This window comes from Phacochoerus africanus, chromosome 16 (assembly GCF_016906955.1).
Source record: "Phacochoerus africanus isolate WHEZ1 chromosome 16, ROS_Pafr_v1, whole genome shotgun sequence".
NCBI lineage: Eukaryota > Metazoa > Chordata > Mammalia > Artiodactyla > Suidae > Phacochoerus > Phacochoerus africanus.
This window is the reverse complement of record NC_062559.1, coordinates 40,507,858-40,534,766: the sequence shown is the minus strand read 5'-3', so window position 1 is coordinate 40,534,766 and position 26,909 is coordinate 40,507,858. Positions and strand designations below refer to the sequence as shown.

At 43.7% G+C, this 26,909-nt stretch overlaps 1 protein-coding gene across 1 annotated transcript; it reads right to left on the bottom strand.

Moving 5' to 3' along the window:
* Positions 1-375: 375 nt before the first annotated feature.
* LOC125117542 (retinitis pigmentosa 9 protein) lies at positions 376-25,803 on the bottom strand. The gene is made up of 6 exons (XM_047763479.1): positions 25,626-25,803; positions 16,415-16,445; positions 14,628-14,757; positions 5,714-5,805; positions 1,965-2,026; positions 376-1,022 (listed from the first exon to the last, which is right to left on the bottom strand). The coding sequence occupies exons 1-6, from the start codon at positions 25,775-25,777 to the stop codon at positions 824-826; spliced, it is 666 nt and encodes a 221-aa protein (XP_047619435.1). The 5' UTR covers positions 25,778-25,803; the 3' UTR covers positions 376-823.
* Between the last annotated feature and the right edge of the window lie 1,106 nt (positions 25,804-26,909).

Below are 26,909 nucleotides of genomic sequence, written 5' to 3'. Positions count from 1 at the left end.
GTAATTCTTCTATATTTGAAAATGTTTTGGGGAGTTCCCGTTGTGGCTCAGCGGAAACAAACCCAACTAGCATCTGTGAGGAGCAGTGTCACAGGCTGCACTGTCGGTCCCAGACAAAGCTTGGATCTTGTGTTGCTGTGGCTGTGGCTGGCAGCTGCAGCTCTGATTTGACCCCTAGCCTGGGAACTTCCATATGCTGCAGGTGTGGCCCTTAAAAAAAACAAACAAAAAAACCCCCAAAAACTGGTAAAACTAGTAGCCACTGTGGAAGGGAATTGGGTAGCATGGGGGAGAAAGTAAGCAGGAAGAGTTTTTATGACCTTGTACACCTTTTAAATTTGAAGTATATGCATGCATTATTAAGAAATAAATAGATTTAAAAAATAAATAATGAGCTTTTATTATCCTCAACAACAGAGGAAAGTCAAGCCTGAAATCTAAGGGCATTGAGTGCCCACCGTGGAGGGTGGAAGCAGCGCAGCACCTGGAGGAGCTTCCTCGGGGAGTCCCTTGGTCTGGCCACCCCGCCAGAGGCATTTCTAAGAAATCACAGACCACAGTGATCAGCAGGGAGGAGGACGATGAGAAGAGCTTTCCAGCCCGGCACCAGCCGCTCTCCAGAGCCAGCGCCCGGCAAGACACGCTCCATCTCCTGTGGCTCACAGCTCTCCTGGAAGGTGGCTGAGAATCCGCACCGGTGCCACCAGCGCTCTTCCTCTCTTGGTGTCCCTCCTGTTCCTCTCGGACTCCGCAGTCCTCGCATCTTTGGCCACAGTGTTCGATTTTGCAGAAGAGAATGCCGACCAAGTCAGTCAACTCCTTGTCATTCTGAGTCTGAACTCTCGTTTGACTTGGAAGACTTGTGCTTTCGTTTTTTCTTCTTTTTCTTTTCCTTCTTCTTTTTCTTATGCTTCTCTTTCTTCTTCTTTTTCTTGTGTTTCTCTTTACATTCTGAGGAACTGGAGCTGCTCCCATCTTCGTCTGAGGTTGAATCCTCCAGTAACTGTTTTAACTGTTGTATCCTAAACACAGAAGATTGACCAAAGAACCACATTCAACTTAAAAAAAATTTAAATAAAAATATAAGGACAGTAGTGAGGGTGAAAAATGTCAAAAATAATCTCCTTATTAAAGACAGTATTTATTTTTATTTTTGTGTGTTTCCCCCATACTTTTCTATATCCACACCTATTTTACATGAGCATAACCAGTATAACAGCTATTTTGTATTATTTTCACGGTCCTAAATATTTCTGCATGTTTCTATAGTCTTTACTATTATAACAGATGCATACTTTCCTAAATCATTTTCCCACTGCTCAAATTCATTCGAGGTAATCTACCCCCTAGCAATTTTAATTCAATATCACTAATTTGAGGAAAGGAAAAAACCTCGTTTTTTCACCCTATCTTTATTTATGCGTACAACAGTACAGATCCTTAAAGACACTGCAGAAGATAAACATATGAAAGCGAATCAATCATACAGCAGAGGAGTTTCTGCTGTAGTACAGTGGGTTAGGAGTCTGACTGCGGTGGCTCAGGTCGTTGCAGAGCTGTGGGTTTGTTCCCTGGCTCAGTGCAGTAGGTTAAAGGATCTGGCATTGCCACAACTGTGGCTTGGATTCAGTCCTTAGCCCAGGAACTTTCATATGTGGTGGATGCAGCCATAAAAAAAAATCATATAGCAGAACTAGATACCACCATGTGGGCTGCCAACATCAACTATCAGTGGCATGAGCGGGCTAGGCTAAGCCCACTGCTTTAAGTTAACCCAAGTAAAACAGGCTGGACTGCTCATTCCCCACACACTGGCCTTTTCAGGGATTAGTCCCATCTTCCACGCATTTCACAATTAAAGTACCATATGTATTAAACCATTTCTCTAATATTGGCATGGTTGTTTCCAAATGTATATAATTTCAGACTTTAAGAGCATATTGTTATCATCAGGACAACCTCACCTTATATCCTTTTCATGTCTTTTATTCTCTCGTATGATGTCATACATGGGATCTTCATGTGCCTTAGGGTGAGAAAAGATTATGATTGGGTTAGGCTCCATGGCCTGTAGCTAATTAAACATTAATTCCCTATATTACTAGCAGCCAGTTACTCTTTTCCAGTTTGGTTGTTCAACATGTTCTAATCCTACTTAAGGGGCATCAGCACTGCAAACTCACTAAAGCTCAGAAAAGAATTTTCCAATTAGAAAAACAGAGGGTAACTTAAATATCCTTTTCAAGGAAGTAAACCATGGCAGAATCATGAAAAACTATTCAAGGAAGAAATACTGAGGCAGTTCACTTTGTTCTATGTGGAGAGGATGACTAAGAAATAGTATTAAGAAAAAACAAGTGAATTACAAAACTATATATAAGAATGAAATAGTTACCTGTACACAAAACTATGTAAGTAACCCAAACCATGTCTGGAAATATACTGGAAGTATAATTTTAAATGATTTGGGTTACTTAAAAATAAGAATTCATGTATATGAAAAGTTATGGTTTGTGAATTATCTCATTTTAAAAAAGAATAATGAACCCGACTAGGATCCATGAGGATGTGGGTTTGATCCTTGGCCCTGCTCATAGTTAAGGATCCGGTGTTGCCATAAGCTGTGGTGTAGGTCACAGATGCAGATCTTGTATTGCTGCGGCCATGATGTAGGCCAGCAGCTGTAGTTCCGATTCGACCCCTAGTGTGGGAACTTCCATATGCTGCAGGTGCGGCCCTAAAAAGCAAAAAAAAAAAAAAAAAAAAATTTAATTTAAAAAAATAAAAGAGAGGGAGTTCCCGTTGTGGTGCAGTGGTTAACGAATCCGACTAGACCATGAGGTTGTGGGTTCCATCCCTGCCCTCGCTCAGCGGGTTAATGATCCGGCATTGCCGTGAGCTGTGGTGTAGTTTGCAGACACGGCTCAGATCCCACGTTGCTGTGGCTCTGGTGTAGGCTGGCAGCTACAGCTCCAATTGGACCCCTAGTCTGGGAACCTCCATATGCCGCAGGAGCGGCCCAAGAAATGGCAAAAAGACCAAAATAAATAAATAAATAAATAAATAAATAAATAAATAAATAAATAAAAGAGAATAAGCGATTACAGAAATTTTATTTATTTTTTTGGCCATGCCTGTGGCACATGGAAGTTCCTAGGGCCAGGAACTGAACCCGAACCACAGCTGCTATTTATGCCACAGCCATGGCAATGCCAGATCCTTTAACCCACTGTGCTGGGCTGGGGACTGAACATGTGTTGCTATAAAGACGATGCTGGATTCTTAATCTGTTACGTCACAGTAGGAACTCTTGGAAACTTTTAGATATTATCAGAAAATTTTTTAAATTTTAAAAAATCTGTTACTTTACTACCCAGAGGTAATAGAAATATTAACATTTGATCTCTTTTTCTTTTTGTTTTGGTCTTTTTAGGGCTGTACCTGTGGCATATGGAGGTTCCCAGGCTAGGGGTCGAATCAGAGCTACAGCTGCCACCCTACACCACAGCCACATCAACACCAGATCTGAGCTGTGTTTGTGACTTACACCACAGCTCACAGCAACACCCAAGTCCTTAACCCACTGAGCGAGGCCAGGGATGGAACCTGCGTCCTCATGGATGCTAGTCAGATCAGTTTCTGCTGAGCCACAACAGGAACTCCGATCTCTCTTTTTCAATTATTATTCATTTATGAAAAATTATCATCATAGAATATATATAACTCTTCTACTTTTCACATAAGTTCTCATGAACATTTTCCCATGATATTATACATACTCCTACAACACAATTCCTAACGGATAATTTGTTACAGTAATTTATGTTGATATGATGGACTATTAAGTTGTTTCCCATTTTTCTTTAGTTTCTATTTTTCTAATCATATAAACAATTAGGAGTTCCTAGGTGGCGCAGCAGGTTAAGGACCTCGCGTTGTCACTGCTGTGGCTTGGGTCATTGCTGTGGTGCGAATTTGATTCCTGACCCAGAAACTTCTGTGTGCTGCAGTCATGGACAAAAAGATTAAAAAAAAAAACAAAAACAACAACAACAACAAAAATCCTGTAATTATGAAAACTATCCTTATATATATATAAACAATTGTGTATATATTAATGTTCTCTTATATCCTTAAGTGAAATCCTTAGAAGTGGGATTTCTGAGTCAAATATGTATAAGCTTTTTGAGATTTATCACTAAACTATGTTCTAACGTATCTGTAAAGTATCTGTAAATTTGTTACTCCACCTAGAAGTGGAATGATTGATCCAAAGTAAGTTATTTAGGATTACTACAATGAAAACAGATTTTAAATGTCTTAAAAACTGGAGAATGATATATGACCCCAGTTTGATATATGGTGATAACTTCTGTACATCCAAAGAGCTGCATAGTTCACTTGACAGAAGCAGTTACTGAATGGTGAATTAACACCTCTGGGAGGTGACTCTGTGAAAATAAAGTGAGGAAATGAGAGATTATGTCACTGTCATATAAAGAGCAGATATAATTTATATACTTCTATCTTACAATTTAAAGACACATAATCTTTAGGTAAAGCCTGGAAAACTAACTAAAACACTGATTCGAGTTATGAAACATGATTTTTATTTAAGTTTAAAAAAGTGATTGAATAAATAATAATGTCTGCTTCAGAAAAACTATCACTATTTCCAAGGTATAAGTAAATAACACTTATTAAGAAGTTAATTTTTTGTTAGAGAACTAATCTGTCACATGAATGTACAGGCATATCCTATTTTACTGCACTTCGCTTCACTGCACTTGGCAAACATTACATCCAGGAGTTCCGATGTGGATCAGTAGTAATGAACCTGACTAGTATCCGTGAGGAAGCAGCTTCAATCCCTGGCCTTGCTCTCGGGCATATGGAGGTTCCCAGGCTGTAGCTGCTGGCTTACACCACAGCCATAGCATCACATCTGAGCCACGTCTGCAACATACACCACAGCTCACACCATTGCCAGATCCTTAACCTACTGAGCAAGGCCAGGAATTGAACCTGTGTCCTCATGGATACTAGTCAGGTTCGTTAACTGCTAAGCCACGAAGGGAACTCCATATTTCATATTTTAAAAGTTCTTACACTGCGAAAAGTTTACGTTCCTATGACATGTTTCTTTGTTTTCTGCCACACCCACAGCATGCAGAAGTTCCTGGGCCATGGATCAAACCCGCACCATAGCTGTAACCAGAGCCACAGCAATGACAATGTAGGATCCTTAATCTGCTGAGCCACGAGGGAACTCTTGACATGCTTTTTTTTTTGGTCTTTTCTCTTTTTAGGGCCGTACCTGCAGCATATGGAGGTTCCCAGGCTAGGGGTCTAATTAGAGCTGTAGCCTCCGGCCTATGCCACAGCCACAGCAATGCCAGATCTGAGCTGCATCTGCGACCTACACCACAGCTCAAGGCAATGCCAGATCCTTAACCCACTGAGCGAAGCCAGGGATTGAACCCGCAACCTCATGGTTCCTAGTCGGATTTGTTTCCGCTGTGCCACGATGGGAACTCTGACATGCTTTTTGATAACCAAGGAAAATAGGTGCTGAGCTTGTTAAGTTGGATGAAAATAGCTTTGACTCTCAACTGTACTGTTTGTGCTATTATTGTGTTCTAAACTAAATTACTAATAAACATTTTTGAGTGCATAAAAAAAAAGTAAATTGATATGGTGGAGCTGTACTTACTACTCTGAACTGTTCTAACTTTTGGTTGCCTTTGATAAAAAAAGGGCATTCTTTGTCGCCAGTTCGATGACCGTACCGTTTACAGCGCCAACCTGAAAACAAAGAGGAAATATTTCTGTAAAATAAGTTTCCTTTAATGACGATAAAGAATCCGTAGATCATATTAGTGTTTTTCTTTATTAAACTCCAAATCTAAAAGCAAATGCAATCAGTGGATGAACCATGTTAAGAACCTAAAAAAAGGACATTACAGATCTTCCTTGACCTATGATGGGGTTACCTCCTAATAAAACCATCAGAGTTGAAAATGCACTTAATACACCTAACTTACTGAACATCACAGCTTAGCTTAGCCTACCCCAAATGTGCCCACAATACCTACATTAGCCTACAATTGGGTAAAATCATCTAACACAAAGCTTATTTTATAACAGTGTTGAACAGCTCATGTAATTTATTGACTACTGTACTGAAAGTGAAAAACAAAATGGTTGTATGGGAACTTAATTTTGAGAGCCTGATCTCAGGAAAACTACTGGGAAAAAAAGTTTGGGGGGTTCTCTGTTGACTGCCTCTGAGCTGTCCCTGTCTTTCTCTGTCCTGCCATTTAAAGTTCAGGAAAGAAGGATTACACTCCTTCAAGCCAGCATCTTTAAAGGAAAGGAAAAACTCTCTTTAAAGGAGAAGTGATTCTTACTATTGAACATATGGTCCACGGACCAGCAAAATTAACAACATACGGGAGATTGTTAGAAATGTGCAGTAACAGGCCTACCTCAGAAACACTGACACGTACGTGAATTTCGAAGGAATTCTTGGTGATTTGCAGACTTATTAAAGTTTGAGAACCACTTTTCTAGATAACATATCAGTGAAAGTATGAATACATACATCTTATCTAGGATAAGCCCAAGTTTTATGGTGTCTGAGGAGTTTAAATTATTTGGAGATGCAGACTTCGAAAAACTTATCATTACCAAAGGGGACAGGTTGTGGGAGAGGGATGGACTGGGGGACTGGGATAGAAATGTTCTAAAATTAGGTTGTGATGATGGTTGTACAACTATAAATATAATGAAACTCACTGAATTAAAAAAATAAATTATCTGGTGATGGTATGGGTAGGGAGTTCTTTAGGAAACCAAAAAATCAAATCTTGGCAAATTTTACAAATCATATGACCATATCAATATATCATTATGGTTCCTGTAGGATGTTGAAAGGCACAAGTGAGGGGCCTGAAACTTAAGCTTCATTTACTTCTTGGTAAAACTGGATATGGTCCCAACCCAAAACTTTCATTTTTCCAAATCAATTCAAATAACTGTAAAAATACTAAGTGAAGTGTAATTAACCACTTCATCAAAGAGAGCGGTGGTTTTCAAACTTAAAAAAAAAAAACAAATCAATTCAAATAACTGTAAAAATACTAAGTGAAGTGTAACTAACCACTTCATCAAAGAGAGCGGTGGTTTTCAAACTTAAAAAAAAAAAAAAAAAAGCTGCAAATTTCTGGGTAAAGATGGCAGACTAAACACATTTATCTCCTTTCATTTCTTTCCTGAGATTTCATAAAAATGACAAGGAAAAGCATTTTTTTTTATCAGGTATAATCCAGGAAGACTCAAGAATGGCCTAGCGACAACCTCCATAAAAGCAGTGGAAATAGCTACAAATTTTTCCCAATCAACTTACTTGAAACCTTGTAAAGTAACCAATGGCTTACTTTAACAATCTAAGGAGCATTTACTTCACAATCTAAGGAGCATTAATTCAAGAAAACCTAGTGAGCCTTGGTAAGAACAGCAAGATTTCTGGCATTTTAACTGGATCTACTCCCAACCCTCTTCCCTACTTCCATAATAGTCTTAAAAACTAGCAGCCTGGGGAGTTCCCGATGTGGTATTAGGAGTCCAAATGCAGCGGTTCAGGCCACTGCTGAGGTGCGTGTTCGATCTCTGACCTGGCGCAGTGGGTTAAAGGATCTGGCATTGCTGCAGCTGTGGCACAGGTCACCACTGCGGCTCAATTCAGTTCCTGGCCTGGGAATTTCCTATAAAACAAGTAAGAAAAAACCAAGCAGCCCTGTAATCATGACAGCTGTGAAAAGCACCAATGCCACACTACTGAAGAGGGAAGACTAAATTTTGAGCACCTCAAAAAGCCCTAACCCCAGAACACAGAGTCACATTAGCAGGGTATTGTTGCTATTTGACTAGTCATGTAGTATGCTCTACAGAAAAGCCCTATTCCTAGGCTGTTTGTCAGAAATAATCTCCTGTGACTGTTTAACATCACAGCTTATTATGGCTGTGATATCACTAGGTAAACAAAAGCCTAGCCAAAAGTTTAAAAGAAACATCTAGGTAAAGAGATGTCCACAGAGGGCTCTCAAAAATTCTGACATAATCTTGGGAAGCTAGAAGACTACACACACGTGTAAGGCTGTGTACATGCACAGTGAAGGCCTTATTTTCTGACTTCTGGCTCCTTGTAAGGCTCTGCACAAGCAAGCACTAAAGGCTAAGGCAGATATGTACACCAAACCATGCGAGCATTTAAGGCACGTCGCAACACACTCATATAACCTCTTGGCAAGAGCAGAAGGTTCTTAGATCGATGCATTTAAAGGAAACCTCTGTCATATTATACCAAGCTGAGGAGAGACTTCAGTAACCATACACTACAGGGAATACAGACTTACAGAATCAGTCCAGGAAAGTCACTACAAATACAAAAAGGAACAATAACAAACCCTAAGTAGAAGGGAGAATCTGACTTTCAGACCACCTTGTATTATCTAAAATGTGCAGTTTTCGCAAAACACTCAAAGAAACAGCAAGTCTAGACACTGGACTTACTGGACAAAGAATTTAAGCTATCATAAGTTCAAAGAACTAAAGGAAATTACATCTAAAAAATTAAAGTATGAAAATGTCATAAAAATAGATAATAAAAAGATGCAAATTACACAAATTAAAAAGTCTGCAATTAAGAAGTACAATAATCTAACTAAAAAATTAACTAGAAGGTCTTAACAGCAGGTGTGAGATGGCAGAACAAAGAATAAGCCAAACCTGAAGACAGATAACAATTGAGATTGTTCAGTCTGAGGAACAGAAGGAAAAAAGAATGAAGAAAATTGGCAGAGCCTCAGAGATCTGTGGGATACCATCAGGTTTCACAGCACACACATAAAGAAAGGAGTGCTAGAATGTTTGAAGAAATGACCAAAAATTTCCTCAATTTTTTTCCCCCTCTTTTTTGTTGAACCCACAACCTCACGGTTCCTAGTCGGATTCATTTCCGCTGTGCCATGATGGGAACTTCAATAGTTTTTCTTCTAGCAGTTGGAATATATCATTCTACTGCCTTTTGGTCTCCATCATTTGAGATGAGAGATAATCTGTTACTCATTATTACTATTATTATCATTTGGTCTTTTTAGGGCATATGGAAGGTCCCAGGCTAGGGGTTAAAGTGGAGCTGTAGCTGCTTGCCTATACCACAGCTCACAGTAATGCCTAATCCTTAACCCACTGACTGAGGCCAGGGATGGAACCTACATCCTCATGGATACTACTTGGATTCTTACTGCTGAGCCACGATGGGAACTCCCTTGTTAATCTTATTGAGGATTGCTTACATGTGATGAGTTGTTTTTCTTTCATTACTTTTAAAATTTTGTTATCTTTGGCTTTTTAAGTTTTTTCCCTATGATGGGTTTCTTTGAATTCATCTTACTTGGAGTTCCTTGAGCTTTGTGGACTTATAGATTATTTTTCATCAAATTTGGGAAGTTTTTGGAGTTCCTGTCATGGCTCGGTGGTTAACGAACCCTACTAGCATGCATGAGGATTCGGGCTGGATCCCTGGCCTTGCTCAGTGGGTTAGGGATCCGGTGCTGCCGTGAACTGTGGTGTAGGTCGCAGATGTGGCTCAGATCCCATGTTGCTGTGGCGTAGGCCATCGGCAATAGCTCTGACTGGACCCCTAGCTTGGGAACCTCTGTATGCCACGGGTGTGGCCCTAAAAGAAAACAAAACAAAAAAAACACTATTAAACAAGAATTCCAAGGCCAAGAAAATTATCTTTCAGGGGAGTTGCTGTTGTAGCTTAGCATCTATAAGGTTACGGGTTTGATCCCTGGCCCGGCTCACTGGGTTAAGGATCTGGTGTTGCCATGAGCTTCGGTGTAGGTTGCAGACATGGCTCAGATCTGGTGTTGCTGCGGCTGTGACCTAGGCTGGGAGCTGCAGCTCCGATTTGACCCCTAGCCTGGGAACTTCCATATACCTCAGGTGTGGCCCTGAAAAAAAAAATTACCCTTCAGAAATAAGGGAGAAATTAAGACAGTTAAAGATAAGCAAAATCTGAAAATGTACTGCTAATGTACTTGCTCTACAAAAAAATAATAAAGCTGATATGATAAAGTATACTAGGCAGTTACTCAAATCCATATGAAGTACAGAGCTCCAGTAAAGGTAGTAACATAGGTTATTACAAAAGACAGTGTAGGAGTTCCTGCTGTGACACAGTAGGTTAAGAATCTGATTGCATCAACTCGGGACCCTGCCGAGGCACATGGGTTTGAACCCTAGCCCAGTGCAGTGGGTTAAAGGATCCAGTGTTGCTGCAGCCATGGTGTAGGTCATAGCTGTGGCTCACATCACTCCCTGGCCCAGGAACTTCCATATGCCATGGCTGTGGCCATTAAAAAAAACAGTATAAATACACTTTTTGGTAATTCTTTTATTACCCTATCTCATTTAAAACTACCTCGAGGCGTTGCCGTGAGCTGTGGTCTAGGTTGCAGATGCAGCTCAGATCTGGCATTGCCGTGGCTCTGGCGTAGGCCGGCAGCTACAGCTCTGATTGGACCCCTAGCCTGGGAACCTCCATATGCTGTGAATATAGTCCTAAAAAAAAAAACACAAGCAAAACTACCTCGAGAAATAATTATAAAACAGTGATAATGGACTTACATAAAAAAGAAATTTGTATGACAATATGACCCAAAGGAGGGGGAGAGAATGGAGCTATATAGCAACAAAGTTTCTGTATTCTATTGAAATTATATTAGTATTAATCTGAATGGAAAATCAAAAAGCAGGTATTGACAGAATGGATAAGAAAATATTTTCCCAGTACAAGAGACAAACTTTAGATTCAAAGACAAAATTAAATTGAAAATAAGAGGATGAAAGATGTCAATGTCAGAAAAGAACAGAGCTCTCAAATCAATGATCTAAAGTTCAAGGTAAACAATCTAGAGAAAGAGCAACCCAAATAGAAGCTGAAAGAGAGAGAGCTGGAGCAGCTATACTAAAATCAGGGGAGACTCTAAGACAAAAATTGTTATAAGAGAAAAAAAATGGACATTTTATAATGATAAAAGGCTCGATCCATCAAGAAAATGTAACATATTTATAAATATATATGCATTTAACAACCGAGCCCCAAATAGATTAAACAAAAGTTGACAGAGTTGAAGGGATAACTAGACAACACAACAATAATAATTAGAGACTTTGATATTCCACAAGGATAAAACAAGTAGAGAGAAGATCAACAACAAAACAGAAGACTGCAACAACACTACAAACTAACTAGACCTCACAGAAACCTACAGAACACTCAACCACCCCAAAAGAGCACCAGGATCGGCGGTGTCTTGGGAGTGCTGGGATGCAGGTTCGATTCCTGGTCTGGCACAGTAGGTTAAGGATCTGGCATTGACGCCGCTGTGGCTTAGGTCACAACTGTGGCTTGGATCTGATCCCTGGCCCAAGAACTCCATGTTATAAATAGAAAACAAAAAAAAGAGTTAATGAACTTAAAAGGATCCAAATCATACAAGGTAAGTTCTCCTACCACAAAGAAGACAAACTGGAAAGCAACAGTAGTAGGACACCCAGGGAATCCACAAATATGTAGTAATTAAACAAAACATTTTCAAACAATCCATGGATCAAAGAAGAAATTTCAAGGGAAATTATAAAGTATTTTGATCTGAACGAAAATTAACCATAACATATGAGATGCAGAGAAAACGGTCTTTAGAGGAAAATATATAGGTTTAAATGCTGATATGAGAAAGAATAAAGATCTCAAATCAACATCTAAAATTCAGCTGAAAAATCTAGAAAATGAAGAGCACTTAAACCAAAGGTAAGCAGAAGGAGGAAATAATACTGAACTACTGGCATGTGCTATGCTATAGATGAACCTCAAAAATATAATGCTTAGGAGTTCCCGTTGTGGCTCGGGGGTTAACGAATCCGACTAGGAACCATGAAGTTGCGGGTTTGATCCCTGGCCTTGTGCAGTGGGTTAAGGATCTGGCGTTGCTGTGAGCTGTGGTGTAGGTCGAAGACAGGCTCGGATCCCACGTTGCTGTGGCTCTGGCCGGTGGTTATAGCTCCAATTCGACCTCTAGCCTGGGAACCTCCATATGCCACGGGAGCGGCCCAAGAAATGGCAAAAAGACAAAAAAAAAAAGAAAAAATCATGCTTAGGAGTCCTGTGGTGTAGCAGCTGAATGATCTGGCATTGTCACTGCAGTGGCTTGGGTTGCTGCTATGGTGTGGGTTTGATCCCTGCCTTGGAAACTTCAACATGCCACAAAATATATATTGGTGTGGCCAAAAAATATATTAAAAAAGAAGTCAGAAACAAGAGACCACAAATTCTATGAATCTATTTATATGATATATTCAAAAAAGCCAATGTGATAATGACAGTAGGTTAATGGTTGTCTGGGGCTAGAAACAGGGATTAACTGGAAATAGTTATGAGGGATCCTAATGGGGGGATAAAATTTTCTAAAACTTATTCATGGCAATGGTTGCACACACCCAGTAGTTACTAAAAAAAAATCACTGTATTGTATGCTTAAAATGGGTGAATTTCATTATATATAAATTAAGCACAATAAAACATTTTTCAAAAGGCCACAAACCCAAAAGGACAGGGAAAAGTCATATGAATTAAATGCAGGGAGTTTCCCGGTGGCCTAGTGGTAAAGGATCCAGCAATGTCACTGCTGTGGCTCAGGTTTGATCCCTGGCCTGGGATCAAACATGCCACAGGTGTGGCAAAAAAAAAAATCAAATTCAAAAAAACTGTTAAATGTCACAATGCAGATAAACATTAAATAAAGAGCAGATACCAGAAAATTGAATTCATTCCAGTTGTGGCTCAGTGGTAACAAACCTGATCAGTATCCATGAGGATGTGGGTTCGATCCCTGGCTCCACTCTGTGGGTTAAGTATTCAGCATTGCTGTGAGGTGCAGCACAGGTGGCAGAGGTGGCTTGGATCTGGCATTGCTGTGGCTGTGGTATAGGCTGCGGCTACAGCTCCGATTCGACCACTAGCCTGGGAACTTCCATATGCTGCAGGTGCAGCCCTAAAAAAAGAAAAAAAAAAGAATATAGGAAATTGAATTCTAAAGTATCAGAGGTAAGAACTAAGGATCAACTCAATTTCTATCTGCAGAACTTCCAAAGAGCTCAGGAGCTGGCAGCATCAGATACCTCTGAAAGTAAAGGTAAAGGAGGAGCTAAAATAAGGAGGATTGGTTAAAAGTCCAAGGACAGGAGTTCCCGTCGTGCCTCAGCAGAAACAAATCTGACTAGTAACCATGAGGATGCGGGTTTGATCCCTGGCCTCATTAATTCAAGGAACTGGTGGTACTGTGAGCCGTGGTGCAGGTCACAGATATGGCTCGGATCTGGGGTTGCTGTGGCTGTGGCACAGGCCAGTGGCTATAGCTCCGATTCAACCCCTAGCCTGGGAACATCATATGCCAGGGGTGTGGCCCTAAAAAGACAAAAGAAAAGTCCCAGGGCAACTCCTACTAGCCATGACAGAAGGAAGTTTACTGTCTGGAAAAGGTAAAGCACAGGCTCTCTGGCAAAAGGACATCGGACACATGCGAAGGCAGGGGGCCCAGTAAACGGATTATGCGAATGAATATAAAGCAGATGGCAAGACTTTCAGCCTTCCCATTCCAATCAGATCCCACGGGACTAGCAATAGGGCCTTCATCTTCCACGGAGAGGCTTTCTTCTCTAGAAAAATATAACCCATCTCCAGAAAAACCTACAGGTACTAACCTCACAGGTTGCCAACTGACTAGACTAGAAAGATCACCATCCAGTGAAACTCAGCATGCCCTACTCACACACTTAGAGCTTCCAATCAACTTTTTATCTCCCACTGATGAGCAAGAGTAGCTAGGTAGCCAGTCTTCAAGATGGACCCCCAAATCCATGACATGTCTTCATATACTCCCTGACACCCCAAATAAGGCTAACTGCTGGAAACTAGGATAATGGAGACAGGGCACGTGAATGGAGGCAGAGAGACTGGGAACTGCTATATTAAATGTGTGCGAGAAGAAACTCTGTACAAACAAATGTCCTTAAAGGCAGCAGCACCCCTTCCTCAAATGCCACCTCATGTGGCATGGAGGTGCTGCTGCTCTGGTGCAGTGGAGGGTGTGCGCAGAGCTCTACCTGTTCCAGACCCACCCTCTGTGGCCTGGAGCTCCTCTCAGGGCACCTGGATAAAACCTTCCCACCACCAATGACGATGACTGAGTCAGGACCCAAAGGGACGGCCCTCCAACGCACCCCTTGTCCCCCGTGGCATTTCTACAGGGAGTATCCTGTCTGTTACAGGAATATCACCGAAGCATCTTCTCCCAGGCAGCACCGCTCTGCCTCTTACCTCGGACACTTACTGACATATGCAAGGCGGCTTCCTCATCTACAGAACAGGGTCATGCCTTTACTTTAACAGTGCTGCGGTGAGAACAAGTTAAGTAAAAGAAGTGAACTCATTTGTAAACAGTGTTCTGTATCGTGTGTGTGTTAAGGGGTGTTGCTTGAAATTTGTCCACACTCACACTGCATGACTTTGACTTCTTTCCCCAGTGGCATCCAAAGCCCTTTGGTTGGTGCGTGGGCCAGAAATTCCCTGGCATGTTCATTGCCTGGGACATCTGGTATACAGTCTTCTGGCTTAGCCTCATCTTCCTGGAAAAGGAAATAGTGTGTAAGCTCTATGGCAAAAAAGCACCGGAATTCTCTCCCACCAGTTAGAGGACACAGCACTGCCTGGCTTTCTCATGGGCTGGAAACCCCAGGTTGCCATAAGTTACTCTATGAAGAACTAGAAAGACAAATTACGACTGACAGAAAAAACAGAATTAACTAATCTAGAAGAGCTGTTCCTGGGAACTTTTGCATGCTGCAGGCACAACAACAACAACAACAACAAAAAAAAAAAAAAAGGAAAAGGAGCAGTTCTTAGAGAAAGGTTACGTTTACATAGGACTGATCTGTGAGCTTGAAATTCCTATTCTAGACCATAAAAATTAGATTCTAAGATCACGAAAAGTTCTTGCTAACTTAAAAGCTTTGTGGGGAGTTCCCATCATGGCACAGCGGAAACGAATCTGACTAGGTTTCGGGTTCGATCCCTGGCCTCACTCAGCGAGCGGGACAGGGATCCAGCGTGGCTGTGGCTATGGTGTAGGCTGGCAGCTACAGCTCTGATTAGACCCCTAGCCTGGGAACCTCCATATGCCATGGGAGTGGCCCTAAAAAGACAAAAAGATTAAAAAAAAAAAAAAAAAAAGCTCTGTGGAATGAGGCAGAATATAGAATGAAAGAAGTAAGGTTTCCTTGGAGTTCCCGTCGTGGTGCAGTGGTTAACGAATCCGACTGGGAACCATGAGGTTGCGGGTTCGGTCCCTGCCCTTGCTCAGTGGGTTAACGATCCAGCGTTGCCGTGAGCTGTGGTGTAGGTTGCAGACGCGGTTCGGATCCTGTGTTGCTGTGGCTCTGGCGTAGGCCGGTGGCTACAGCTCCGATTCAACCCCTAGCCTGGGAACCTCCATATGCCGGGGGAGCGGCCCAAGAAATAGCAAAAAAAAAAAAAAAAGAAGTAAGGTTTCCTGAAACAATAAAAATAACATGTAGATTAAAACAGTTTATTAGGAGTTCTCGTTGTGGTGCAGTGAAAACGAATCCGACCACAGCAACGCAGGATCCGAGCCGCATCTGTGACCTACACCACAGCTCACGGCAACTTGGGATCCTTAGCGCACCGAGCGAGGCCAGGGTTTGAACCTGTGTCCTTATGGATGCCAGTCGGGTTTGCTAATCGCTGAGCCACAACAGGAACTCCAAAGTCTTTTTTAATTGAAAATTATCAAAGAGAAAAGGTACTTTGGCCTCCAGTGCTCTAGTCTCAGTCCCACTGACACTGACACTGGGCGAGGGCACTGGGGGCGGGGCTCCTGCACAAGGGGAGGCTGGACCAGGGGCGCTTCTTGGGGCCCACTGTTCTCAGAGCTGCTGCTATTCAAGGAACCAGCACCCAGTAGGTGAGAGAGGGACTCGGGGGCAGCCAAGCTTTGAGAAGATGCAGTCACAGGTCAGAAAGAAAGAGGGGAGCAACGGCTGAGGAACACAAGCGAGCCTGCAGTGGTTTGTCAGGGGACGGACACAGGCTGATTAAATGTCTGCAAAGGCACAGACTGTGACCAAGTGTATGAACTGACTGGCATTGGCAGGGAAGAAACAGAACTATCCTAAAAGGAGGTTCAAACAGTACGCAACTGTTTTGAGTCTGAGGTGTGAGTGAAATGTGTCAGAGAAAAAGCAAAAGCACCAACTTCACACTGACCTTGATAAGCCCAGGAGGAGGTTTTTCATAACTGAAAAGGAAAAAAAATACACAGGTCATCAACTATGCTCACAGGAACAGAACACATTTCAATCAGCAAAAGCAACTGCAGGCCAAAAGAAAGACTTTTTTTTTAGTAAAAATTTCAAAGTACATTATAACTAAAATAGTTAGTAAAATATGCCCAGCAGTCAGAGATCCTATATATATAAACTGATGCTGTACCGCATCCTGCTGGGGTGCAGAACCTAAATCCACTGAAATAACTGACTTGGTGTCTTGGCACAGCGATTTTATTTTTGGAAGATGAAAAAGCAAGAGGTTGCAGGGAAAATGTAAGGTAAGAAGACCATGAGCTAAATATGGTTCCAAACTGTCATTACGGTTGTTGGGTGACTTACCTACCATGACTTACAACTTCCTTCCACTGAGAGGCACGTGGGGGTCAGGGGTGTGAGTGACCTGTTCTAACGAGGATGGGGCCTGTGGAGGGGGCCGGGTTGGGGCAGCAAAGCCAGAGGTCAGGGCCTGGTGCAGGGGAGGGAGCTGACGGTGCTCTGTCCCAGAGGCTCCCCCTCCCGTGTGCCCTGCAGCTCCTGATTCAGGAGCCTCCCCACAGGCCTGTGCTGCCAGCAGTGTGGGCTGCCGGGCTGGCTGCCGCCTGCTCCTCAGCTCTCTGACCGCCCTCTATACCCCACTGACCTCGCTGGACTCAGGGATGCAGGCCTCCTGCTCGGTGCCTGGAGGCCAGGCGGCCCTCAGTAAAGAAGTGCTGCTGGAGCGGCAGAGGACTGACTGTGGGAACACACTTGCCCTTCCACCAACAGAGCTCTCGACCCCAGGGCCCTGAGGATACAAGTCCTGTCTGTGCTCCCAACTCAGTTCCACTTTGCAGCCCTCTGCCAGAACTTTAGAAGAGGCTTCTGGGTGCCAAATCTAGAAAAGCAGCAAATGCTCATGTTCATTTTTAAGTACTGACACACTACTGGCTATTAGATACAAGTGTGGGTGTTTGGCTTTAATCAAGAATGTTTAAGGGAACAAAAACAAAAATAAGACACGGAATGTGCCAGGCTCTTCAACGACTCTATAAGAAATATGTAACTGAGGACATCTGGGCACTGTAGCTGGCTTAAAATTGTGTCCTGACTCCAGAAACTTAGAAATGTGGGAGCTTCATCACTGCTGCACCCAGATGAGAGCCAGAACGATGAATTTTCCAAGTTTTCAATAATGAAAATGTATTACTTTTACGACAAGAAAAAAAAGTTAAAATAGTGAATTAGATATTGATATAAGACAATGTCCATAAATTTAAATTTAAATTAAAAAAAGGGGGGGGTAGAGAGCAAAACAGTACATTTGGTGTGCATACTTGTGTGTATAGGAAAAGGTGTGGATATATGGTCATGTATGTACATACCTTTACTATATACACAGACTGTCTCTGGAAGGATATCTAAACACTGGCTTGCTTCTAGGAAGGGAAACTAAGGATCATAAGTTGGAAAGACTTTTATTATTCATTCTATTTGCACTTATATGTACATGTATTAACTTACTAACATGCTTTTTTCTAATTACAAAAGAAAAATAAAATCAGTATTATCTTCATTACAGCTATGTTGGTGTAAACCGAGGTTAACATATTTCTGAAAGAAAAACTGAAGGTAACTAGGCCTAAGAAAGAAAAATGGAGCCCCAAATGTGCTTTAAGGAGTTTGCTATAAAATTACATAGGCTAACATTTTGTTTTAAAAGTCAATGTTATTTCTGTAATGGTTTCAGGAATAAAATCCCTAACCGTAATCAATTTGACATTTTCCTCCTACAAAAAAATAGCGAGAACAATAGGAAAAACTAAACCTGGAGTTCCTGCTATGGCACAGTGGGTTATTGATCTGGCTCAACTCTGCGGTGCTGTGGGTTCAATCCCTGGCCAGGCGCAGTGTATTAAGAATCTGGCATTGCCACAGCTATGGCATAGGTCACAGATGCAGTTCGGATTCAATCCCTGGTCTGGGAACTTCCATATGCCGAGGGTACAGCCAAAAAAGGGAAAAAAAACAAAAAACAGAAAACAAAAAACCTGACCCTTAGGTAGAAGTAACCAATCAACAATTATAGTGCCAGGCATGGTGTTATGTACCAGAAGGCAAAAAACTAAGGGCATAACGATATTCCTAGCTGCATATAAGAATAAAAATAAAACCTGTAAAGGTGAAGCCAGGCAGAGGACAAAGTTCGTGGGCTTCAGAGATAAAATCTTCTGGCCTGAGTTCTGCGTCATTCTCACTGCCGTTAGGGCAGGTCACTTAACCTTCCAGAGCCTCGAGTTCCTCCCAGATAGATGCTTCACAGCACACACGTGAGAAGCACTCCCCAACGCCTTTCATGATCATCTGCCCCTTCTGCTGAAGACAAGCTGAGGCCCTTCAAAACTGAGCACGAGCATCACAAAGGCCGAGATCTGGACTCAACAGAGGTAGAAGAAACCCTGTCAGGTGACACGTGACAAATGCCACACACAAATTGCTAACCCCGAGCTTTCTGAAGTGGACAGGAGGATCTGCCCCACGAGTATCACACAGGAAATAACTGGGCATAGTTTAGCTTCTTAGGTGTGGCATGGTGCTTTTCCAAAGTGAATGTTTAAAATATTTCCCTCCAGTTCCTTGGTGGCCTAGTGGTTAAGGAATCACTGCTGTCACTGCTGTGGCTCAGGTTTGATCCCTGGCCCTGGAACTTAGGCATGCCGAGGACATGGCCAAAAAAAAGGTTTGTTTTTTTTTTCCTAACACAAAGCAGTGACATGACATAGCCATAATTAGAAAGAACAATGGAAGTCCCCAAAAATTGGGTAAATGATAACAATTCATCTGCAGCCATTCAGTAGGTACATTTCTTTGGGGGGAGGGGTCTTTTCTAGGGCTGCACCCAAGGCATATGGAGGTTCCCGGGGTAGGGGTCTAATTGGAGCTGTAGCCACTGGCCTACGCCAGAGCCCCAGCAATGCCAGATCCAAGCCACGTCTGTGACCTACACCACAGCCCACGGCAAAGCTGGATCCTTAACCCACTGAGCAAGGCCAGGGATCGAACATTCAACCTCATGTTTCCTAGTCAGATTCGTTTCCACTGCGCCACAATGGGAACTCCCCAGTAGGTACATTAATGCTAAGCCTTATGCATAGAAACCAAAGGGAGATTGGTAGTACAATCTATAAATCCACTAATCCAATAATACATCCTTTGGACCATAAGAGCTGTACAAACAACAACATATGGCCAATCAAATTGAAATCCAAATTACTGAAAAATATGTAACTGTTGATGCCAAGATGAAAAGGAGTGTGAAGAGAGTACACATTGTGAAATCTATTATTAGCAATGGCACTCCCTAAAAAAGTCCAGTTTACAACCACTTTCATAAGTATAAAGGACAGTGGTTGATAGTTTTTCCTAAATGTTAAATTACTCCGATTGTAATAACTTAATTCTATATAGTAAGAAGACTAAAGTAATGTAAAAAGGAATTTCTTCCCAATTGTGTAGGGGGCAAGAAATCTTTATTTAGTTAAGTATTTCAAATTACTCTTTGTGATTATTTTTTCGGGTCGCCTTGTGGCATATGGAGTTCCTGGGCCAGGGATCAGATCTAAGCCACAGTTGCAAGTGATGCCACGGCTACGGCAACACCAGATCATTTTAACCCACTGTGCCTGGCCGGGATGGAACCTGTGCCCTGGTGCCAGTGATCGTGTTGTGCCACAGTGGGAACTCCTACTCTGTGATTTTGAGTCCCGGGGCGGGATTTCTTTTAGAAGCGTCTTTCATGTAAACGTCCTCCATTAGAATACCAATTGTTTGTGCAACTGGCACCTATGGGACTGGAAAGTGAGATAAAACTGCCATATATACTTAGGATGTCCATTTTGGTATGCCTTCTGGTAGCCCAGAAGCACCTGAGTGGCAGAGCTGGAACACGGGCTGGGGCACGGGTGGGGGCCTGGCAGGTCTGGTCAAGGAGAAGAGCAGTAAAGTGAAAGGAAACAGGCAGTGGAGGGTAAAGAGAGCCTATCAGGGAGCAAGAATTTGAATTCAATTTATTAAAAAAACTGTAGGGCTTGCCATTTAATGTGATAGACCAGTATGCTCTGTTTTGTGTGTGTGTGTGTGGTTTTTTTTTTTGGTCTTTTTGCTATTTCTTGGGCCGCCCCTGTGGCATATGGAGGTTCCCAGGCTAGGGGTTGAATCGGAGCCATAGCCACCAGCCTACGCCAGAGCCACAGCAACACGGGATCCGAGCCGCGTCTGCAAACTACACCACAGCTCCCGGCAACACCGGATCGTTAACCCACTGAACAAGGGCAGGGACCAAACCCGCAACCTCATGGTTCCTCGTCGGATTCATTAACCACTGTGCCACGACGGGAACTCCTGTGTGTGTGTTTTTTAACAACAGTAAAAAAATGTAAAAGATAGAAAGCTACAAGGAAACTTTGAGCAGAGACATCAGGGAAAGATTTCTCTGGAAAAGTGAAAGGAAGAAACAACTGACTTCTGTATGTGTAGGAATTTAGTCTGCAGAAGTTAGGGCTGGGGAGTGTGGACCTGGAGGGGCTGAAGCCACCAGTTTTCTCCTCCTTCCCTAGAGCCAGGAACCTGCCTGCCCAATCCTTGAAGGAGACTGCAGATTTAGTTCCCTCTGAGCAAAACTGAGGATGATAATGAGTGCAGGTTGAAAACAAGAGTTGAAAAGTTCCCTGTGGCACAAGGGGATCAGCAGCGTCTCTGTTCCCTTGGGACACATATTCGATCCCTGTCCAGCACAATGGGTTAAAGGATCTGGTGCTGCTGCAGCTGTGGAGCAGGTCGCAAGTATAGCTAGATCTGATCCCTGGCCTAGAAACTCCATATGCCAAAGGGGTGGCCAAAAAATTAAAAATAAAAATAAAAATAAATAAGCGTTGAGTGAAATTCTCTGTTTGAACTTGGCACACTCAGCCCTCTCCCTCCCAGCCCACTCAGAATGCTAGCACCCAGGCAGAGATCCCTTGACTGAAAGTTCTTCTCTAGAGAAACTAAGGAGTCCTAAAAAAAAAAAAAAAATTCCACCTACTGGAAATTCGAGAGTCTCCCAATAGAAAAAAGGCATCCCACAACCTGACCTCCCTACAGCGAAGCTCTCTGGTCAATAAATAGGCACCTCCTCCCTCTCTTTCTCTCTCTCCTACACAGACCTGTGTCAAAGGGTGTTATACTGCCTCACTCTTAAATATGAGTAGAGACCCAGATATCCAGACATTAGGGGAGGAAAACTCTAAATGGAAGACAGATAAAAAGAAAAGGCAAATACAGAGACAATGGAGGGAGTGGAAAAAAACAAATCAAAACAAAAAACAAGTATCCTCTAAGAAACAAGAAAGGACGCAAAGGAAAAAGAATTCTCAGAGTGGGAAAAAGCTCTTGAAATGAGAAATACGGTAACAGAATTTTTAAAATATGTGCAGCAGAAGAAATGGAAGATAAGTCTTCCTCAAAGTTGATTGAAAAGTCAAAGAGATAGACAATTAGCAAGAAAAGGTAATCACAGGATCAACAGAAATCCAACAGAAAGAAAAAAGTGGAGGAAAAGAAATTAAAACACAAACTTATTTAATATACTCATTTCAAAAAGACTCTATTGAAACTTTCCTTAAAGTTTCTGCAGGTTTAAAGCAGGGTAAAGCTGATCAGGTAACTTGTAAAAGAATGTGAATCGGGAGTTCCCGTCTTGGCGCAGTGGTTAACGAGTCCGACGAGGAACCATGAGGTTGCGGGTTCGGTCCCTGCCCTTGCTCAGTGGGTTAACGATCCGGCGTTGCCGTGAGCTGTGGTGTAGGTTGCAGACGCGGCTCGGATCCCGTGTTGCTGTGGCTCTGGCGTAGGCCGGTGGCTACAGCTCCAATTCGACCCTTAGCCTGGGAACCTCCATATGCCGTGGGAGCGGCCCAAGAAATAGCTAAAAAAAAAAAAAAAGAATGGGAATCAAAAGTGACAGCAGATTGCTTGGCAATTTTGGAAACTAGGTATGCCACCATCACAATTGAGCGAAAATAATTTGTGACCTATATTTCTATACCTCACCAAATTATCTATTGAGGACAGAATAAAGACATTTTCAGATATGCAAGGTGTCAAAAAATTTACTTCCAAAGCACTCTTTCATAGAAGTTACATAGAATGTGCCTCAGCAAAATATGGGAGTAAAGGCAGAAAGAGGAACAGATGCGATCCTGAAATGGGATTCAAGACAGGAGACTGATGAAGGAAGTCCCAGGTTTAGAAAGCAATGAGTGATTATGGGAGGATAACAGATGGAAGATTCTAAATGAAAATAAAGTGGTTAATTAGCTGACATGTAAACATGTAGGAAAGTACTTTCAATTGTGGAGGTTTTGGGGGAAAAAATAGCAGTGGATAATAGAAAACGAAGCAAGTGAAAAACTGAGCATCTCGTTATCTACTCAAAAGATAATAGTTGTACTCGAATGCAAAAAATATCATAAAACAGTGTTTGGCTCAAAAGTAAACAACACTGTGTAGTTATAACAACGTCAATACTAACGTTGATTAGGAAAGTTATTATAATGGAACTATATTGGAAGGTGGGAAACAAGAAAGGCAGGTAAGAGAAATCTTTACCACGATGAGAAGTTAACAGATAATGTCTGAAATTGTTGAATCAAGGAAAGCAGTATAAACATATAATTTAGAGATGTGCAATTACATCCAATAAGCAAACACTAAGGAATACTTGACCTTGTTAGGAGGGAATAGGGTCAAGGGTTGTGCAGAGAATTATGGGAGGGAGTGAGGGGCTGGGCAGACCACCTCTAATTTCTGTAGCATTTTTAGTACTACTTGAGTTTTTAAATTATATACAAATACTACTCTGGTATGAATTAAACTTAATTAAAAATTATTAAAAAAAAATCCAACCCTCTGGACTAAAAAAAGCAAACAAGCCTATGGCCTAGCCATTTTTAAACCTATGAAACTGGAAAAATCCCACTGGTCTAAGAATCAGACACCTGAATTCGGCTTAGTTTGGCTGGGTAACAGATCCGGGGTTAACCAGTGAGCTTCCATTTTCTTAGCTACAAAATGTTATCTTCTTCTTCTGGTCTGTAAGAAAGTTCTTTGAGCTACAAAAAAAGTATATAGGATCAGGAGTTCCCGTTGTGGTGTAACGGAAACGAATCCGACTAGGAACCGTGAGGTTGTGAGGTTGTGTTCAGCCCCTGGCCTCCCTCAGTGGGTTAAGGAGTTGCCCTGAGCTGTGGTGTGGGTTGCAGACGCGGCTTGGATCAGGTTTTGCTATGGCTGTGACGTAGGCCAGCAGCTGTAGCCCGGATTCGACCCCTAGCCTGGGTGTGGGTCCATATGCCCTGTGACCCTAAAAAGCAAAAAAGAATTAAATAAATAGGATTAACCACCACCTGGCATCCTATAGTTAAAGATACTGAGGGCTGATCTGGGCTAAGCCCTGCCTGAGCCCAGGATGCCTTGAAGGGACTGTGGAAGCCAGCAATGCAGCACCTGTATCCACAACCACTACCTAGGAGGTGAAATTCAGCTCAAGAGCCACAAGGAAAGAAGCAGGCCAGGCTCCAAGGAATCAATGCTCTTTGTCAAACTCACAAGAGGTTAATGAGACAGATTAACCCTTTGAGAACCTTTTCTTACATGATTGTCTCAGCAACCAAGAGAAGGTAGGAGATGTGCCTGCAACAGAAATAAATCAAATACTTAGTGTACACCAAACTTAGATTTCTAAAGCTAATTATGTTTGGTTTTTTTTTTTAAATCTTTTTGTATTTTATAGGGCCGCACCCACGGCATATGGAGGTTCCCAGGCTAGGGGTCTAATTGGAGCTGCAGCTGCCAGCCTTTGCCAGAGCCACAGCAACGCCAGATCCCAGCCGCGTCTGCGACCTACACCACTGCTCACGGCAACTACGGATCCTTAACCCGCTGATCGAGGCCTGGGATCAAACCCGCAACCTCATGGTTCCTAGCCGGATTCGTTAACCACTGAGCCACGATGGGAACTCCTCTAAAGCTAATTATGGAATGACAGAATCACAGGAAACTGAAAGGGTCATTAATCCAAGCTTCCAGCTGATGTTAAATCTCCTTTACAAGCCACCCTCCTCTCAGTGATTATCTGGATTCTCCTCCAGCCCAAGCAGCCAGGCTAACCAGCAAGAATATATGATCAGCCTCCTAAGTCAGGCCACGCTGACCAGCAAGAATACATGACCTGGTCCTAATTCTTCTTCTTGAGCCAGAACTGGCCTCTCTGTAGCTCCCACCCTCAATTCCTGTAACAACAACAACAACAAAAAATCCTGAAGACCTGAGAGAACCTATCCGTGCTCTTCCACCTGACAGCTCCTCCAGAATATTTAGGGACCAAGCCCTCACCCACTGCTTATTCTTCCCTCCTCACTTCACTAATGTTATGGGATGGGGCTTTCTTCTCTATTACTATTGATTTTTTTTTGTTTCTCAGCCGCACCCCGGAAGCACAGGGACGTTCCCAGGCCAGGGATCAAATCTTGAGCCGGAGCTGCGCCTTATGCCGCAGCTGCAGCCAGGCCAGATCCGTAACCCACTGCGCCAGGCCAGGGATCCAGCCCACGCCTCCACCGAGGGAAGGCTGGTCGTTAACCCGCTGCGCCACAGCAGGAACTCCTCTCCTCCCTTAAGAACAGCCAAAGATGAAAAGAACGAGGATTTTCTCCAATTCACTGCGAGCCCCTGGAACTGAGAAACAGGGGAGCAGCAAAGCGCTCAGCCCCACTTCTCGGCGGTCCGTCCCCAATCCGGCCCCAGCGCCTACCAGCGTCCCCGACCACACCGATATCGCCGAACCAGTAATAAAACCGTCGCCTCCTGCCGGGGAAACGCCCGCCTGCCGCCGCCGCCGCCGCCGCCGCCGCGAGCCGGGGGCCGGCCTCGGGGTGGAGCCTCCTCCTCTTTCCCCCGTGGAGGGGCCGCTGGACGTCGAGGGGCCCGCCGCCCGGGCCTTAACCGGCGTCCGGCTCGCTGGGGTCCGACGGGCCCATATGCCCACTCCTGGGTCTCCGAGCGCCTCGCGACCCTCAGGCCCCAACCCCATTCCTCGCAGAAGTCGGGCGCGGGCGTGACGAACGGGGACTCACAAGGACTCCAGGTGCTTGAGCTGCTGCAGCTGCTGCGCGTCCTGCCGCCGCCGCTTCTGCTCTCGGCGCCGCTGCAGCTCCTGCTCCTGGGGCTCCCGCGGCCGCCGCGCGCCCCTGTTCCCGGCGTCGTCGCGCCCGGGCCGGGACGACATCGCGGCCCCGCGCGGCGCAGAGGCGGAGGCGGCCCCGCGCTGGTCAGCGAAGACGGCACTTCCTCCGCCCCTCGCGCGCCTGGCGCCGCAGCGCCCCCTCCGGCCGCGGCTCCGCGGCCCGCCAGGCACGGCTGGGTGTCCCCGCCGAGGCCTCCCGCCCCTCGCCCCCGGCCCGGCTGCCTCCCTGCGGCGCAGCCGCACGTCGGCGTTCGGAGCGCCGGAACCCTGCCGCGGGGTCGGCCGGTGCCGGAGCCCGGAGCGCGCCCTCTGGCGGCGGCCGGGAGCTCGGCGCTGAGTATGCTGCAGTGGGAGCCTGAGCTTCCACTTTGTTCTCTTGAAATATCTCCTCCTGAAGCTTCAGGGATGGAAAGCCGTACAGTTGCTTTGAGGCCACCATGCTGCAAGGAAGCCCAAACTAACTCTTGGGGATAGATCACGCGAAGAGGCCCTGAGACTCAATAAAAAACGGGATGTCAGATCAGACCTCACTGTCTGATCACACCCGACCCCTGGTTAGATGACTTCCAACATGCATGCCAGAGGTGACTCTCAAGTGGATCATATCAACCAAGCTGGACTAGAATTGTTCCTCCCCTTTTGGGGAGGCTTTGTTGCCGGCCAAGTTAGGCACCTAAAGTAAAAGAAAAGAAGAAAGAAGATGGAAGAAGGAAAAGATAAAAAGAAAAGAAAAACATTCTCTAGTCACGACCGGCAACCTGATAGCATGCAAGCAAATTATCTGAAAACTTGAGGATATACTTATGTGCAGAAACCAATTCGTTGGATTTCTCTCACCAGCAATTTTTTGAGGGGGTATATTTAGGCCCACACCAGGAGCATATGGAAGTTCCCAGGTTAGGGGTCAAATCCGAGCTGTAGCAGCTGACCTACAGCCACAGCAACGCCAGATCTGAGCAGCGTCTTCGACCTACACCACAGGTCACCGAAATGCGGGATCCTTAACCCACCGAGCAAGGCTACCACTGAGCCACAACCCGAACGCTCTATCCCACCAGCAATTGAAAGAAGTCAATTTGCCTAACAGTGATTTGATCTCTCAGCAAGAAGACCCAGGGATTGATAATTCCATATTAGCAAGTATTAGTCAAAATTCTTTTGGAAAAAAAACAAT

What these genes read in the sequence shown, in the direction of transcription:
- LOC125117542 (XM_047763479.1), bottom strand. Translation starts at nt 25,777, where the DNA reads ATGTCGTCCCGGCCCGGGCGCGACGACGCCGGGAACAGGGGCGCGCGG. An exon ending in CTCCTCCTGGGCTTATCAAG is followed by an intron (nt 14,758 to 16,414) that starts GTCAGTGTGAAG and finishes TTCCTTTTCCAG; the next exon opens with GAAGATGAGGCTAAGCCAGA. An exon ending in AGAAGTCAAAGTCATGCAGT is followed by an intron (nt 5,806 to 14,627) that starts GTGAGTGTGGAC and finishes CTTTGTTTTCAG; the next exon opens with GTTGGCGCTGTAAACGGTAC.